This window comes from Salminus brasiliensis, chromosome 2, assembly GCF_030463535.1.
Source record: "Salminus brasiliensis chromosome 2, fSalBra1.hap2, whole genome shotgun sequence".
Taxonomy (NCBI): Eukaryota; Metazoa; Chordata; class Actinopteri; order Characiformes; family Bryconidae; genus Salminus; species Salminus brasiliensis.
Genome location: NC_132879.1, coordinates 25079729 through 25095665, shown reverse-complemented (window position 1 = coordinate 25095665; position 15937 = coordinate 25079729). Strand labels below are relative to the sequence as shown.

The window sequence follows — 15937 nt, the reverse complement described above, 5'->3', positions numbered from 1 at the left end:
TAAATCTTGAAGGTATGGAGGCATTCAGGCACAAAGCCACCTTCTTGGAGCCAGAAAGTCTGGCAAGTTCCACCAAGCAACAAGAGGCGATTTAAACTTGACAGATCCTGTCAGGTTTAGAAACAAAACCCTCATCCATCAAGTTCTTCTGAGCTGTGAGCAGTTCAAACAATCCGCGTGTTGTTCACAACCACCCTCCCAAACAATGCGCAAAGTGTTCTTTTGGGCATGCTAGCACTGCCTCCTCGCCTTTCACAAAAAAGCTTTATTTAAAGGACTTCTCTCTGGTAGTAGGAAATGTATTTGCATTAAACAAATGCAATAATAAGATGCTGCAGCCAGTTTGTATTTAATCTGCTAGAGAGAGAAATTATGAGAGCATGCAAGAAACCTTGATGAGCAATTGCCCTGCCTTCATGACTTTTAAAAGTGGATTTTTTTTTTGTTGGTCTGAAGCAGGACAGCTTATCCACATAAGAGATGCTTCATAAACTCACAATTTGTTTGCACCAACAGAGATTCGGAAAAGACAAGAGATTCTTCATGTAGTTTATCATGAGAGTTATCTTATGTTTGATTTATTTACATGTCATACTTAACTTGAACCGCACCAGAATTTCTGTGGAAGTGGGCAGAGACCTACCACCAGCATTCTTTTTCATCAAAACACACCTGCCTGAATGAGTCTGAACACCCATAGAACTTGGTTGCATCTGGCATGAACATGGTTTTTGGATCACGTTCGGATTTCACTTGTCCACATGAAAAGACAGGTTGTGATCAGATCCACCAAATTCCATTTTAAGACACTTAGAGACAGATTTTATATGAGTGTAGAGGGAAAGCTTTTTTGTGATCAGGCAAGAGGAAAAATGTCTGTTAAAAAAAAAGTAAATACAAGTCATTTTTACTGTGGATCTTGTCTTCTCTCTCCCTCATGCTCTCTCTCAATGTGTGTTTGTATGCTCACCCTCACGCCCATGCTTACCAGTAAGTGTAAGCAGTAATATAGTTTTGTTCCATGTAAAATGTTTGTAGATTAAAACAATATTAAATGTTTACTTTATTAAAGCCTACATCCAGCTTTGACATTGAAGAACCCTTTTAGGTTCCATAAAGAGACCTTTTTTTTAAAGAGATGTGTGAAGAACTTTTACATGGGTCTTTAAAACTCTATTAAAAGTATGATTCCTAATGGAACCAAAAATGGTTCTTCCATGGCATTGCTCAAAGACCTTTAATGGGACCCTAACTTGGAACCTTTAAAACTCTGCTGATTAACTGTATAAATTCTTCATGTATTTGGGCCGCTCTAACAGGAAAAGTCTGCAAGAGAGAAAGTGTACTTATGTCAACTACACCAGACTTTGATGACACCACTCTTTTAGACATACAGCTGGAAGGCATTTGCTGTGTGTGAAGCAGCAGCAGAGTAATAGAGAATCCGTCTTTACTTTTCTCCTCTTTTCTCAGCATTTATGTGGTTTTACTGGAGTGTCATAAAATGATGGGGTGCTCTCTCTCCTCTCTCTCTCTCTCTCTCTCTCTCTCTCTCTCTCTCTCTCTCTCTCTCTCTCTCTCTCTCTCTCTCTCTCTCTCTCTCTCTCTCTCTCTCTCTCTCTCTCTCTCTCTCTCTCTCTCTCTCTCTCTCTCTCTCTCTCTCTCGCTCCCATCTCATGCTGATCCAGTGCCAGCGTGTCCTCGGTTCACCTGACTGCCGTACTGCAGCACTCCATTTTAAGAGAACACACCCCTCTGCCTCAATGCGCTATTCAAAACAGTCATGCTCTCCTACACTCACACAGCCACGCTTCCACTACCGCCTACACACTCCACAGTTGGCAGAAGACACATTTCAAATGATAGCAAGGCTGCTATAATAAGCAGCCTTCACATGCTGAGGATGTATTGTTAGATTAATGCAGTTAGACCTGTAATGTAAAAGTATGTTTGGTAATTTTACATTTAAAAATTATATAAAGATAAACCTGATATATAAAAAATGCACCTGACATAATTTTTTTGTCACATTCTTTGATCACTTTGGATCAAACTGGATCTGTACATTTGTACATTAGGACAAAGATAAAGGATTAATGTTTTTGGACAAATTAATAAGAAATTTACCTTTGCCATATAAAAAATGTTTTAACAAGGTCATATTAATATTAATTATAATATGTATTATAAAATGACCTGATATATATTATACTTTTATTTTAAAATGCTTTGTTACTTCTTCATGCATGGAAGAACTGTTTGTGTGCGTGTGTGTGTGCGCGTATGAAGTCTGTGAGTGAGTTAACGGAGCGTCTGGGAGGCTCTGCAGGGGCTGCATTCCCCATCACCAAGACGAACTCCCTGACCCTCTCTCAGCCACGCCTTCCTTCCACACCAGACGTTCAGACGCAGACACAGACACACACGCTCACAAAATGCACCAAAGAGGAGACAGACACAGGTCTCCTGCTGGGCAAAAGTGGGGCTGCAGATCTGGCTTTGTTTCCACTTTCTATAGCTTAACACACACTTTACCATTCAATATTTAAAATTCACAAACTATACATCATACAGCTTCTATAATCAGCAAAAAAGCTTATATTACATAGCACTTTCCATCAGTTTCATCTGATGAACACACAATGTCAAGACACTGGGTCATATCAGGTATGTCCAATATTGGAGATGGCAAGTGGGTAGGTGGGTAATATTGATAGGTAGCATCTGAAAATACTGAATGAGATATCAGGAGGCCATAAAGAGTGATTCCACCCTGAAACATACCCAGTTGTGTGTTTTTTCCTGTGTCCTGTGGAGTTTCAGTAAGTTAAGCATGGTAGCCTACTTTTCAATTCTACACAACACAAACGTTTTACTGAATTTAACTTTGATTACAACTACCATAATAGATATGTAAATAGAATAAATAGAAAATATATTCTTCCAAGATGGCGTAAAGCATGGTTGCTGTGTTGCAAGCACCCTCTTGCCTTGGTAGTTTTTTTTTATTAATTGTGTGTCTACATGTCACTTCTGTAAAATCAGATCGACGATCCCTCACTGCAAACCAGACTTCGAGCTAATTTTTGTTTGTAAACACCAAAGAGTCCCATGCATCTGGGCCGCCCGGATGTGCACCCTGGCTTTGCAGACAATGCACATCCCCCACCCCCCCCCTCTGCCCAGCATACTACAAGTAAACATACAGTTTACTGGACAACAAAGTTAACTTCACTAACTTATGAGTTAGAGAACTTACTGCCTTATAGAGACATGAATGTCAGCCAAAAATCCAGAACAAGCCATTGAGACAGCAAGGTTCTGCAAGGAAGCACGTCACCACCAGCAAAACAGCTGGCCAAGACGGCATATCCGGAAGAGCACCATGCGCCATTAGCTGGAGTCTTTTGTGAACATCTTTAACACTTCTCTTGCTCTCTCAGCCGAGCCAGCGTGTTTCAAACTGGCCACCATTGTCCCTGTTCCAAAGACAGTCAGTGTTACTTGCAGTTTGCATACAGGTGGAACAGATCCACTGATGATGCTATTGTCCTGATTCTGCACACTGCCTTCAACCCACCTGGACAAGAAAAACACGTATGTGAAAATGCTGTTTGTGGACCATTCAGCATTTAACCAGTTCAGCATTTAACACCATCATTGTCACAAAGGAACTTACATGAACAGAACACACCTCACAGGTGGTGGCCTCTTCTACCTTTTACCTCAAGGGGGCTGAGGATGTATGGTATAAATTCCTGCATCTTCAGGATGTTCTACACCTGCACTGTGGAGATTATTCTGACGGGCAGTATCAACAACTGGTATGGAAACTGCACCGCTCTTGAGCAGAAAAGCTCAGCAAAGGAGTGGTTCACACAACCCAGCACAACATTGGGGTTCAGCTTCCAAACCTTCTGGATTTATACACCAGCCTCTGTCTGAGGAAGTCCAGGAGAATTATTAAGGACTCCACCCATCCAAGCCACCGCCTGTTCTCACAGCTGCCCTGCGGCAGGAGGTACAGAAGCATGAATACCAGAAACAGCTGTTTAAACGACAGCCATGTAGTACAGTGTATCAGTCCAATCCGTCACAAATCTGTCTCTCCACTCTCCTCACACAACATCTCTTATTCTCACCCCCCACCCCATACACACACACACTCTGCACGCTGCACTTACTTACTTACTGGAACTGTGACCAAAAGTCACACTGCATCCACCAAAGACTTCTCCCTACTCATGCTACATTTGAATTCACATCTTATTCAATCTTCAATACAGTCTTTATGTAAACAGTAATGTAACCATCTCTATATTTCACAACCTGTACATAAACAGTGCAATAATGTATGTTTAGTCTAAATGTGTCTATATTCTGTATTTTTATTTTGTGTATATTTGTGTTTGATTTGATTTTTGCATTTTATGATTTATGATTATTAAATTTTTCCAGTTTGGTTGGCTTGATTTTTTCCCTGCGTGAAAACAAACTGAAATAATGGGAAAACTCTCCAAGTTAACAAAACTCGTTGACTAATTAGAACCAGAGCTAAACAACTGTAGACCTATAAGGCTATTTCGCAATACTCTTATCTCGCCACCCAACGGAAAGGCTTAGATTTTTGGTTAAATAATTAAGTGTTATCATTCAGCTTTGTTACACCACCATGTGCGACTTTCAGTTCAATCAAAGTTTCCAAATGTTGTCACTAACTATATACACACACACAATAGTCTCACTGTATAAAGTTATATACCCATTTGAAGGATCTGCATTAAATCATTCTCCTTTCATTGAATATATTTAAAGATTCTAATTTATTTTTAATAAAAATGTTTAGCATGATTTTTTTCTCTCAGCAAAATTTGTGACATATCCACGCTGAACCAAATCACATTTCCTGATGTATTATTGCTTTCAATTGTATTGTTTCAATACAAAAATCAATTTCTTGTTGTTTCTCCTCTTTTTGTGTAGCACGTGGATGTGATGCACATCCAATTGGTGAGTGAATGTTTTCAACAGCACTAAAAAAAGTGTCAAAAGGCTACCATCACACATCTACCTACCGAAAAAGCTGCTAAATGTGACATAAGTGACGACAAGTATGCATGTAAACATAGTCAATTACACAACTGACTGAATCCATCACCTCTGTTTAAAGAGAGCAACTATGTGCTTAATGCACACATCCAAGCAACAGAATCACTGGCGCTCAACCTGTAGTACAATAACCTGGTGGGGAAAAAAAGCTAAGACCAGCATAAGTTCTATGTTAGTATGCTGGTTAACCGATCAATGTTCAATACCCAACCCATGCTGGTTTATGCTGGCCTGGTGCTGGTTGACCAGTGTACCAACATTCAAAACATACATGCTGGTGACCAGCTACGGTATCTTAATGGCTTATTCTGTATAAATAATACTGTTCTATCGATTAACCCAGAGAAAATAAGCAACATAAATGTGTAGGCTTTAAAGAGGGATATGACGCAATGATAAATGCTTCTTGACATTTGACTGACAGCAACATGACAGCTAAAGTGGATGTAAAAGTACAGGTGAGGAGATGTTTGACAGGCCCGACTCTCCAGTGGCTCATATGTGATTACAGAATGCAGACTTGAGGCCAAGATGGTTTCCTCAGCATATATTTCACCAAGAACCCATGCATGAATGATTCTGCACAAAGGGGACTCTGTTTTCGCTGCAGAAAACAATTTCCATTGAGTATGTATTGTCTGTCAAGGGAACATGGGACTTGTTGTTACTCATGCACTGAGTCAACTGCTTTTGTTGAAATGTCAAAGGATTCTGGTGGCATTCAAAATGAAGGAAGGCTCGTTTCTACTGTTTGATGCCATTTATTTGGCTGGTTTCAACATAAATCGCTAAGTTATGGAATAAAAAGACATGTTTGCTGTGTTTAATCTTCAATAAAGTGATAAAACTGTAGCTTACTTGTAGACTTGAATGCACTGAATGTCACACTACATCAATGACAGCAGTCTGTCTGTTCTAATGCCAGTGTACCGTTCCAGCACACAGTGTTCTCTGCCTTCAAAGCACACACACAGTGGGGAGAGAGGGGCCTTGCTCTGATCATCGGACATGAAGTATGTGTGTCTGTGGTTCTATGTATGTCTGCTCATGCATGTATACTTGTTTTCACAGTTCATTCTCTCCAATTACGCTATCATTCACCCTCACCCCATGATATTCTGTGATGATCTGTTGACATGGTGCCTTAGGGCACATGTTGTGTGTGGTCCACTAGCTGGTTTGAGAAAGTATTGTGCAACCTCATTAATTCAGGAGTTTTGGGGGAACATTAGCTCACGGAGTTAGACACACCGATTGGCTCTCTGGAGGCACTGCCTCCTCAGATCTTATTTAAAAAAAAAGAAGAGGACATGCACTAGCACACTTGCCAGGGTCTCCATGGCAACAGCTGGCTCTTATTCTGCTGGCAGTGCTCGGGTGGAATTCCTGATGGATAGCCCAGGCTCTTCCCACGTTACTGCTGAGAGGAATGCCTCTTTCATACATACAGCATATTGGACATATTGGAGGTTTCCATACAGGGCACACCTCCTCACTAAAATGCTGCATGCTGCAAAATGCTGCAAGTTTTCAGGAAAGCCTTCAGAAAATCACTTAATAGCGCCACCTACAAGAGTGTTGTTCCAGGTTGTTAAATTAAAAAGTTTTAATCTGAAGTTTGACTTGGACATTCTTTTGTTGTTCAACTGCCCCTATGTGACTTTGCCATTCTGCTTGAATCATTGTCTTGCTGAAAGGTGAAGTTCCTCCCACACTTTAGGTTTTTATCAGACTGAAGCAGGTTGTCTTGTTGTATCGCCCCGATCTAGTCGTTCTTCAGTTCTAACAAGCTGCTCAGTCCTTACTAAGAAAAAGCGTCTACACAATATGATGCTGCCACCACCATGCTTCACTGTTGAGATGGTGTTTGTTAAGGAATAAGCACTGTCAGTTGCTCTGGCAGGAATAAATTCCATAGTACGCACAAGTACTGCCTGGTACATAGGCTACTTGTAAGGTTCCAATGCACATGCATACAACTACCCAACTAGCAAAAGATAAACGAGAGAGAGAGAGAGGGAGAGAGAGTGATTCAGGTTTGTTTTGCATTCTGATTTCCCTATTATATGAATTTTTAAGACCAGTTGACAGGCCTGAAAAACAACATCAGCCAGCTATATAATAGGCTGCAATACGCTATATTATGAAATACTACATTAAATATATAGCACAGATAAACATACAGTAAAAGTTGACAACGCAAAGAACAAACTCCCTAATTTAGTAGTATCATCAAAGGAACAGTTGGGCATGAAGTAACAACAATATGCAACCACAAAACCAAACCAAAGGACTGTTCATTATGAGCATTGTGAGCTTGAAATATTACTATCTATTTTTGGTTTATTTATTGTCTCTTTCCAGACATGATGGTATTTTGTAGCCTTTTCCAACCTAATTCATCCAACGTCATCTCTAATTTCCTCAGAATATGTTTTGGTCTTTCCTTCAGATTCAGATCCACCAATTCCCACCAATTCTACTCGACTTAAGGGCGTCTTTTATCTAGAAAAGGTTTACGTTTCAATGATTCAAATGCAGAGGCTAAATGTAAGCCATGTGTCCTTGTTAGGCCGATATCCTTCACCACACCACACACTCTTACACTGAATGCTGCCACTTGTTGCATGGGTTTATTAACTTCCATACTAGGTATTGGATGGCACTGCATTTCCTTGAGAAAAGGCCTGTCAGAGATTAAGGCTAATGCAGCAAATAATTTGCTAATTCATTTATTGTATTAATGCTTATTTGTAGGCATACTAATATTTGTTAATTATCACAATTAAGTTACACACAGTTTTACACAGTATTCTTTCAGGGGGGCAAGTTGTTTGAGCTGTGTACTCTACAAAACCTGTATAATACAAGTGTCAGAAATAGCCAAAGACTGTTAAAAGAAACCCCACCAAAATAGCAATCTTCTCTTCTGTCCCTTCTCTTCTCTGGTTCTCTCTCATACTCGCTTGCGTTCCAGCACCCTTACTCACCAGACCAGCACTCTCTCTCTCTCTCATTTTAAGATGAGTTAAACGCTCACCAACAGCTTCTATGACATTTAGCCCCTGTCTGAGGCCGTGTGCACAGCCCTGCTCAACCCTAAAAAAGGGCATGTTCCCCCTCCTGCCTCAACGAGCAGCCTCACATGAAGGCTTGTGGTCAGCAGCACCAACTGACCATGTAGGGAGTCAGCACGCGATAAGGCTGCCCACCCGCTGCCAGATGCTGCAGATGTGACTTATCACAGGCACTGGACAATATGCAGGTCTTCCAAAGTCATCTACGCACACACACACACACACACACACACACACACACACACACAGATTCAGTCTGTCCAAACACATCTTGGGAGGCAATGTAAGGGGTAAAATTTCCCTGAAAGGCAGACAACAGTGAGTCAGGAACAGCTGGGCTGCGATGCTGGCGCAGAGTCTTTGTGCTAATAGAGTGGAGGCCATCTGCAGATACTTCTTAAAGAAAGATTTAGTCACAGAAGACATATTTAAGTTAAATATGCAGTTATAAGCTTAGGGTTCAAGGCCACAAGAAAGATCTGGCTTTTTAATATGCATCTGTTGCACATTATAACAATCCAAAAAGAATCAATATATACTTCTTTTCCCTGTCTTTAGATGACACCACAGCATGAGATTTAGGAAGAGTCTTGACTGCTCTACCATATGCCTTCTCATCTTCTATCTTATATCTCCTTCAACTAATACATTATAATCATCTGTAGAACATCTTGGTACAGCTTTAGAATCCATTGTTTACCTCATGACTGCAAGCTGTTTAAACCCTGAGACTGCATAACAACTTCATCGTGCTTCACAGTATTGGGACTGAATTGAAAATCTCAACTTTTTGTCTCATAAGTCCACAGAACAGATTCAGCATTTTCTATGGACACTTTCCATGATCACTTCACTTATTCAGTGTTTTTGTTAAGATCAGAAATATTGAGATACTAAGTATATATTGTGTAGGTGTTCTTTATGAGGCATGACAGGACAAACCCATACTTGAACCAGCTAGGATCTTGACTCCAAGAATCCAAGTTTTCTAGAAGTCTTTACCAAGAACGTACAATTTGTTTCCAAAACTGTAATTAGTGGTTTAAATCAGTGGTTCTCAGCCCACAAAATATCACATAAGAATAACACAAAAACAGTTTTTTTTTTTATTCTTTTCTGCATCTTTTGAACACACAATTATCTGATTTCATGATGATTGTGACGATTGGACTAATAGAAGTCATCCAAAAGTACCTACTATAAAAAATATGTTTATAGGCAACTGGAACAATTATTGCATTAATCGATCATGTGCACAATTATTCTGTTTAATGACCACACACTATAGATGCAGCAGATTAGAGATCAGAGTTCAGACAGTTCATTGTGGGGAAAGGTGTGTCATGAGCTTCAGGAACAAAGTTGCAAGGGAAAGAGAGCCTGTTACACTACACTTAAAAGATCATCGAGCAGGAGTGAAATAATCTCTTTTAAAATCCGATTCCCATGGGCAGGGCAGGACAAGACAGGGATATAATAGCACTACAGTGAGTGGCTTGATGAGCTCATGGCACGTCCACGTGAATGAAAGTGCATATGTTTTTGTTTACAGTTCTATGTGTGGATGTTACCAAGGAGACCGCTCTGTCTCCTCATCCTGACATGTTTTGTTTTACATCTGGAGTGATGACGAAGGCCCTGTTTGGCAGCAGTGTACCAAACAGATAAAAGTACCTTTCTGCAAACCCATGCTAAAACATGATGCAGTTATGAGAAGTCTTTCTTTGGAACTGTCTGGAGTATTGAACACATGTGATCATTCATCGAGAAATATGTTAACCCATATTCAGATATTAGAGAGAGAGAGAGCAAGTAACAGAAAAGACATCAATTCAGAAGTTGAGTTGAGTTCAGAAGTTGAGTTATATCTAAACTTAAACTTAACCTAACTTTAACCATAACCTAAGCTTAACAGATACTTAACCCTAACCCTTAACATAACAGAACATAGCTCTTACCATTTCTGCAGGTGTTTCTGTCCATTAATCCCTTTTTGGAAGCTTCAAGCTGAGAAAAGCAGAATGCTGTGGTGCTGCTGTTGTCTCAATTCCTCTTCGAAGACATGGCAGGCTGGGTTGTGTATTTGGCAAAACAGCTCCACCAGTGGACGAGAGCTCCTTGTGAATTGTAAATATGTACAAAATATTAGACAGGAGCTTCTTGTGAATCGTAAATATGTACAAAATATTAGACAGGAGCTTCTTGTGAATCGCAAAATATGTACGAATACCACTTTAGTGGTATATGGACAAATTTTATGAGATCTTGTTGCCTTCTTGGCAGTTATACAAAACTGCCCTTATTTACCCATATTTGTAGACTGACTTGCTTCAGTGGTCTGCTTCAGATGACACCACAGCATGAGATGGAGCCTGTTGCATGACTCAGTTTCAGATCACAGACAGGTGCCCTAACAATCTGCTGTAGACGTCTGCTGTAGAGAATCCACTGATCCCCGCATGACTGCAAGCTGTCCACAATCTAGGACAGCAAAACAGCTCCACACAATTGCACTACCTTCACCGTGCTTCACAGTAAGCATGGGGCTTCAGCATAGGAAATCCCAACTTTAGTTTTTTTGTTTCATATATTGAGATTGAGTGTAAACTGTGCAGTTAATTAATGAGTCAGGGCAAGACAAATCCATTCCTGAACCGCCTGGGATCTTGACTCCAGTAACTCTGTTTTCATGAAGTCATTACTATTAAGGAACACACTTTAATGACCAACACTGTCATTAGTTGTTTAAATCAGTGCTTCTTTATTCACGAGAGTTCACATGAGAATAACACAAAATGAACCAATTTTCTTTGGCTTGAGGCCTTCTCTACAATCAGAAGTAAACATTTAGTGTTGGCTGCATGGAAATAAAGCACATATGAGCCCCATGTACATTCTGCAGAAGAATTCATTGTGGCTTACAATATTTTCCCATCCTCCAAGTTCTGGAAAGGAATAGAAATACAGTCAACGCTCAAGAGAAATCAGGTTGAAGGGAAATGCAGTGCCTCTTTAATGGCCAATAACATCAGCTGGAAAGCTAAATGTAATTATTGGTCTACCATATGCTAAGTTAAGTTAAGTAAGTTAAGTAAGCATCACTTTTCATGCCCTTTGCCTCACTTCGCTCTGTCCTGTGTTAGAAAATCACTTTACTTATTAAAAGATTAAACCAGCTATCACAGTGGGTTTTATGACAACCCAGGTTTGTAGTTATTTAGCTCTATATATGACGCTTAGTACATGTGCATGTGCTACTGAAAGGGTAGCAGAGACTGCATGACTGATGTTGTCAGTCCACATCATGTATTTTCTTTCATTTACTGTTGCTGGAGTAGGATGTGATATTTGTAATAATTTACCAAATATTACAAAACGTGTTCTGTTATGGGCTAGATTCTAGAGTCTATTTTTTTAGCCTTTTTTTTTTTTTACTATTTTAAATGTGAAATATGTGAAAGAAATATGTTCACTGGCAAGAAAGGAGAAACAGTAAGGAGAAACCAGTACAATGACCACCATCACCACAACTTTCTGCACCCTGTGTGTCTGTCTATGTGTTAAGTGGTGGAGTGTTTGCAGACCCTCAGTCCTCTATAATGAGATACTTAGCTATGAGATAGCTATGAGAGTGAGCTAATTAAACTTAAAGGTTGACAATGGCATTATCCTGGCCTCCTGTTGTTCATTATTTACCCCCATCAGGGTGTCTTTGTCCTGGTACAACAAGAAAAACTGCCCTCCTTTGTATACAAGAGCACACACCACATTACAATATGATTGAGGATGATGAGGAGTGCCTCCTTTTAAGTTCTGCACAATTCATTATTCTGTAGCTTTAATCTTCTTCTACTCTGCTTCTACTGCTTACCTGTCTTCCAATGCATACTTTTCCATGTGATTGACAGCTCTTTGGAAGACACAGCATGAAGCAAACAGCATGGGGACAGATACATACAGATATAGTGGATAAACAGTGGTCTATGTTGGTGCTGATTCAGTGAAGTCTAAAGGAGCAGAAAGGATGAGGTTGTTTTGGGGCGGTGGGAGCAGGGGTAGGGGGGTGCTACACCAGAGACCATCTGCTCTAGCCTCTCACTGAACAGTCCCAAGGGAGCCTACGCCCTACTCCAGCGAAAGGAGTGAAGGGGTCACTAGACATGGGAGTGTCCCCTCATCCTCTCCAATAAACCCATTCAACTTTGACCGGGCAGAAGTGTAAACTACAATTACACACTCAGGAAAGCAAAACATTGTACTACTTGTCTTTACATTGTACTTCATATTTTATAGTCTACATAGATTGTACAATATAAACACCAATAAGAAGAGAGAGCTTCCTTAAAGGAGAAGCAAGGCTGCTGTCTAAGCACTAAGCTTTTTCCAACTCCTTTCTTTGCCAGCGGCTGGTAACAGGTGTTTACACTATTGTCCTCTTTGTTTAGAAATGAGACACTGGCCCCTCCCCAATTTGAATAACCAGACAACGAGTCATGAATATCTGAAAAGTGAGTTTGAATATTGGGGCGTTGGGGGGTGTCTGTTCTAACCCATTTATTTCCATATGCTTTGGACTCATTTATCACTGCTATCATTTACTCATCTCTTTATGCAGGGCTGTTTAAGGGGAGGGGTCAGCACAAGCATATGCTGTGTCATAAATCAGTCGTAACTGCAGGAGAAACAGCTAGCAACATTTTTGCATAATGTGGCTGGCTTGCAAAATCCAAAGACTATAAAAAGATTTTATTCCAAGTCATGTTGGAGTACTTCTATTGGGCCATTAATTTAATAATTATTATTTTTTAATAAAAAATTACTTAACAATTAACAAACCCAAAAGGCTACAGGTTGAGTACATCATAAGGATATACTGGACCATTACTCATTAAGATACAATGCCAGTTTCGAATTATGTCAAAAAGTGCAAAAAAAATAAATGTGAAAGATAACATAAAAAATGAAGATACAAGATTTTTGCATAACAGCAACAATAAGAAACAGTATAGTGTTTGTAGGCTTCCCTCTCCAAACGTTTGACATTTTAATGCCTTCTGATCTGATAATGTGTGCTTGGTTACTCTTCATGCTTCTTATTTCATATTGCTGTTTTTGTAAGAACACGATTCTCCTTAAAGTCAAATTAAGCATGAGGCAGGTACATCAGTAATTATTAGCAAAAGCAGGAGCCAATTATCTCAACACTTCCAGTAAGATGCTTAGTGATTTGGAGCTTCACTCTAGACTCCCTAGAGACCACTGTCCATTAGCAACTGCAGGCTCTACCAGGAGTACGGACTCACTTTCGCAGAAATTCATTTTGGAGACATAATTTCCTAGAGCTGATTATTTCCGGTAGGTAAATCAGATGTGCTGACGAGCGTATGTGACAACTAAAACTGTTATGAAATACAGCCACCATGTGCTGGATCAGACATAAGATGGATCATAGGCTGAGAAGGCTGTGAGAAAACTAATAGCTACATTTGACTGCAGTTGATCATAATGAGTGATGAGGAATGTACTGCATGATGACTTTGCTAATGCTATTAAGACCTTGTTTACTATCCACACTACTGGTCATGTGTACATGATCACACAATGCATTCTTTTCAGTGTGAAAAATGATTTCCTCTAACTTTCAGATTCAAGTTTAAAAGAAAGCTCATTGGAACTTTGGTACATAAATAGCAGAAGCCCTGCCCCTTTGTTGCCTCTTTAGCAATTGCATCCAGGTGACCAGTTTTATTTATTGCAATTGGTTTCTATGAAAAATAGAAAATTTGTGACCCTCAGAAGACACATATACAGGTTTTGCATTTTCTTCAGCACATCTCCAAAATATCCACTTTACATACAAGATAACAAAACTAACTTTTAATGGAAGTCATAAATCATTACATTACAATGATGTAAACAAAACAAAACAAAAAAGGCAGAATCGGCATACAACATAGTAATTACATATTATACCCCAAAATAAACGTTAATTATTTCACAAAGCAAGATTACTCGATTTAGTCTACAAACTGAATCCTAAAGTCAAGAACGTAATTTAGAAAACAGAATAAGGGACATTCCTATTGGACAGTTTTGAACTTTGGGCTTAAGTTATCTGACTAAATAAGAAACCCTGCAGTGTGAAATTTGTCCCAAGACAGGGCTTTATTTTTAGGAATCCAACAATGAAAAAGAGACTCAATGGCAATGTTCAGCTCACCCTGAATGAGTTTGACCCTTCACACATTAACTCATCTTGACCTCTGACCTGTCCAGCCTGGAGGTTAGAGCACACACTGACAACAGATGGTAAATCTGTGGTTCTTTTTGTCACCAGTTGTGTAGTCAGTGTGTCTCTAGGTGGCAATGTTACTTGTCCCACAAATAAGGAGCTAGTGGCAGTTGACCTCCACAGAAGAGACCATGGGCACTATGGGTCAGAACATACATTCCTTGCTTAGGTTAAACTGCATGATAACACAGTGCTAGGGTTCGTGGACACAGCACTGTCCACTGTGAAAGAAGCACATGAAAGGCAACACTGAACACTTCAAAAAAGGTATAGAACCTTTACAATAATGGGAAGGTTCTTCAGAACCACAGAGGTATTTTGCAATTCCTGATGATATATGCACCAAGTTGTTCCACTGCCCTTCTAAAAAGGAAACTGAGTACATTTACATTTCAGTGCAAAAGGCCACACTGATTGTTTTGAAATTTGTAAATTCTCCTGTAAAAATGAATTGCTACGTTCAAATAAAACATGACCTTAACCGACACAAACTACTATAGACGACTCCTCAACAGAGTATCAACTCGTCAAACCCAACATTACTGTAACCAAAAATGACAAAAATGTAAAATATAATTTGATTACTTAAATCTACACCTAAGCCTATCCCTAACCTAACCTTAATCACCTATACTTATACATAACCCTAAACTACACCTGAACCTAACCTGAACCTACACCTTCTCATACACCTAATCCTAATCTTAACCTACTCCTTGATATACACCTAAACCTAATCTTAACCATGAAATAAGAAATCATTTTTTTCCACTGATGTTGGTCCATTCATTTCTGGTTTATAAACTGTAGGATTTTCTGCAACATTGGCTCTGTCTGAAACTCAAGAAATGCTGCCTACTCAGATAGGATACACATGCTACGATACTAAGGAAGGAAGATGCTTAGTCCTGGCTGAATCAAAGTGTAGTTATGTAGCCTACTTTTTTGGCCAAAAATACTAATAGCTAATGACAACACAGCTAAATGCTGATAACTAGCAATGAGCTGCTGTTCCCTTTGGAATTGCCAAGACATATTGTTGCCTTCATGATTTGGTTACACAGACCTTCATCACTACAGTGCCTTCCTAGACATCATGGACAGCAAGGCATCAAGTCAGCTATAGCTACCTCCAGTTCCAGGCAGAGACGTTGTCTCCCAGCGCTGTTTTTTCAATTCTTCTTCGAAAACATGACAGACAGGTTTGTGTGTGTGTGTGTGTGTGTGTGTTTTAACCCTGCTACTAGCGGACCAAAGAGGTAGTATTTTTGGACTGGAACAATTAACTTATATGGCCGTTTCTATGCGGGATCATTTTGCTACATTTACAGCATTTGGCTGATGCTCTTATATTCACTTATAGTCACTTATATTGCAATCATGTTACACAGGTAGGAGAATGTACACTTAGTCTAGCCCAATGACAATTATAGGTGTAGTGATTTTTGACCTAGTTAGA

At 39.7% G+C, this 15937-nt stretch overlaps 1 protein-coding gene across 1 annotated transcript in view; it reads right to left on the bottom strand.

The window, feature by feature from the left end:
* Positions 1–10598, bottom strand: part of pim3 (Pim-3 proto-oncogene, serine/threonine kinase) — a 34451-nt gene extending 23853 nt beyond the window's left edge. The window contains exons 1-2 of the mRNA XM_072673727.1: positions 10494–10598; positions 10145–10303 (exon numbers count right to left, since the gene is read on the bottom strand). Of these exons, the coding sequence (XP_072529828.1) occupies positions 10145–10169 (25 nt within the window). The 5' untranslated portion in view covers positions 10170–10303; positions 10494–10598. The remainder of the gene's footprint in view (positions 1–10144; positions 10304–10493) is intronic.
* Between the last annotated feature and the right edge of the window lie 5339 nt (positions 10599–15937).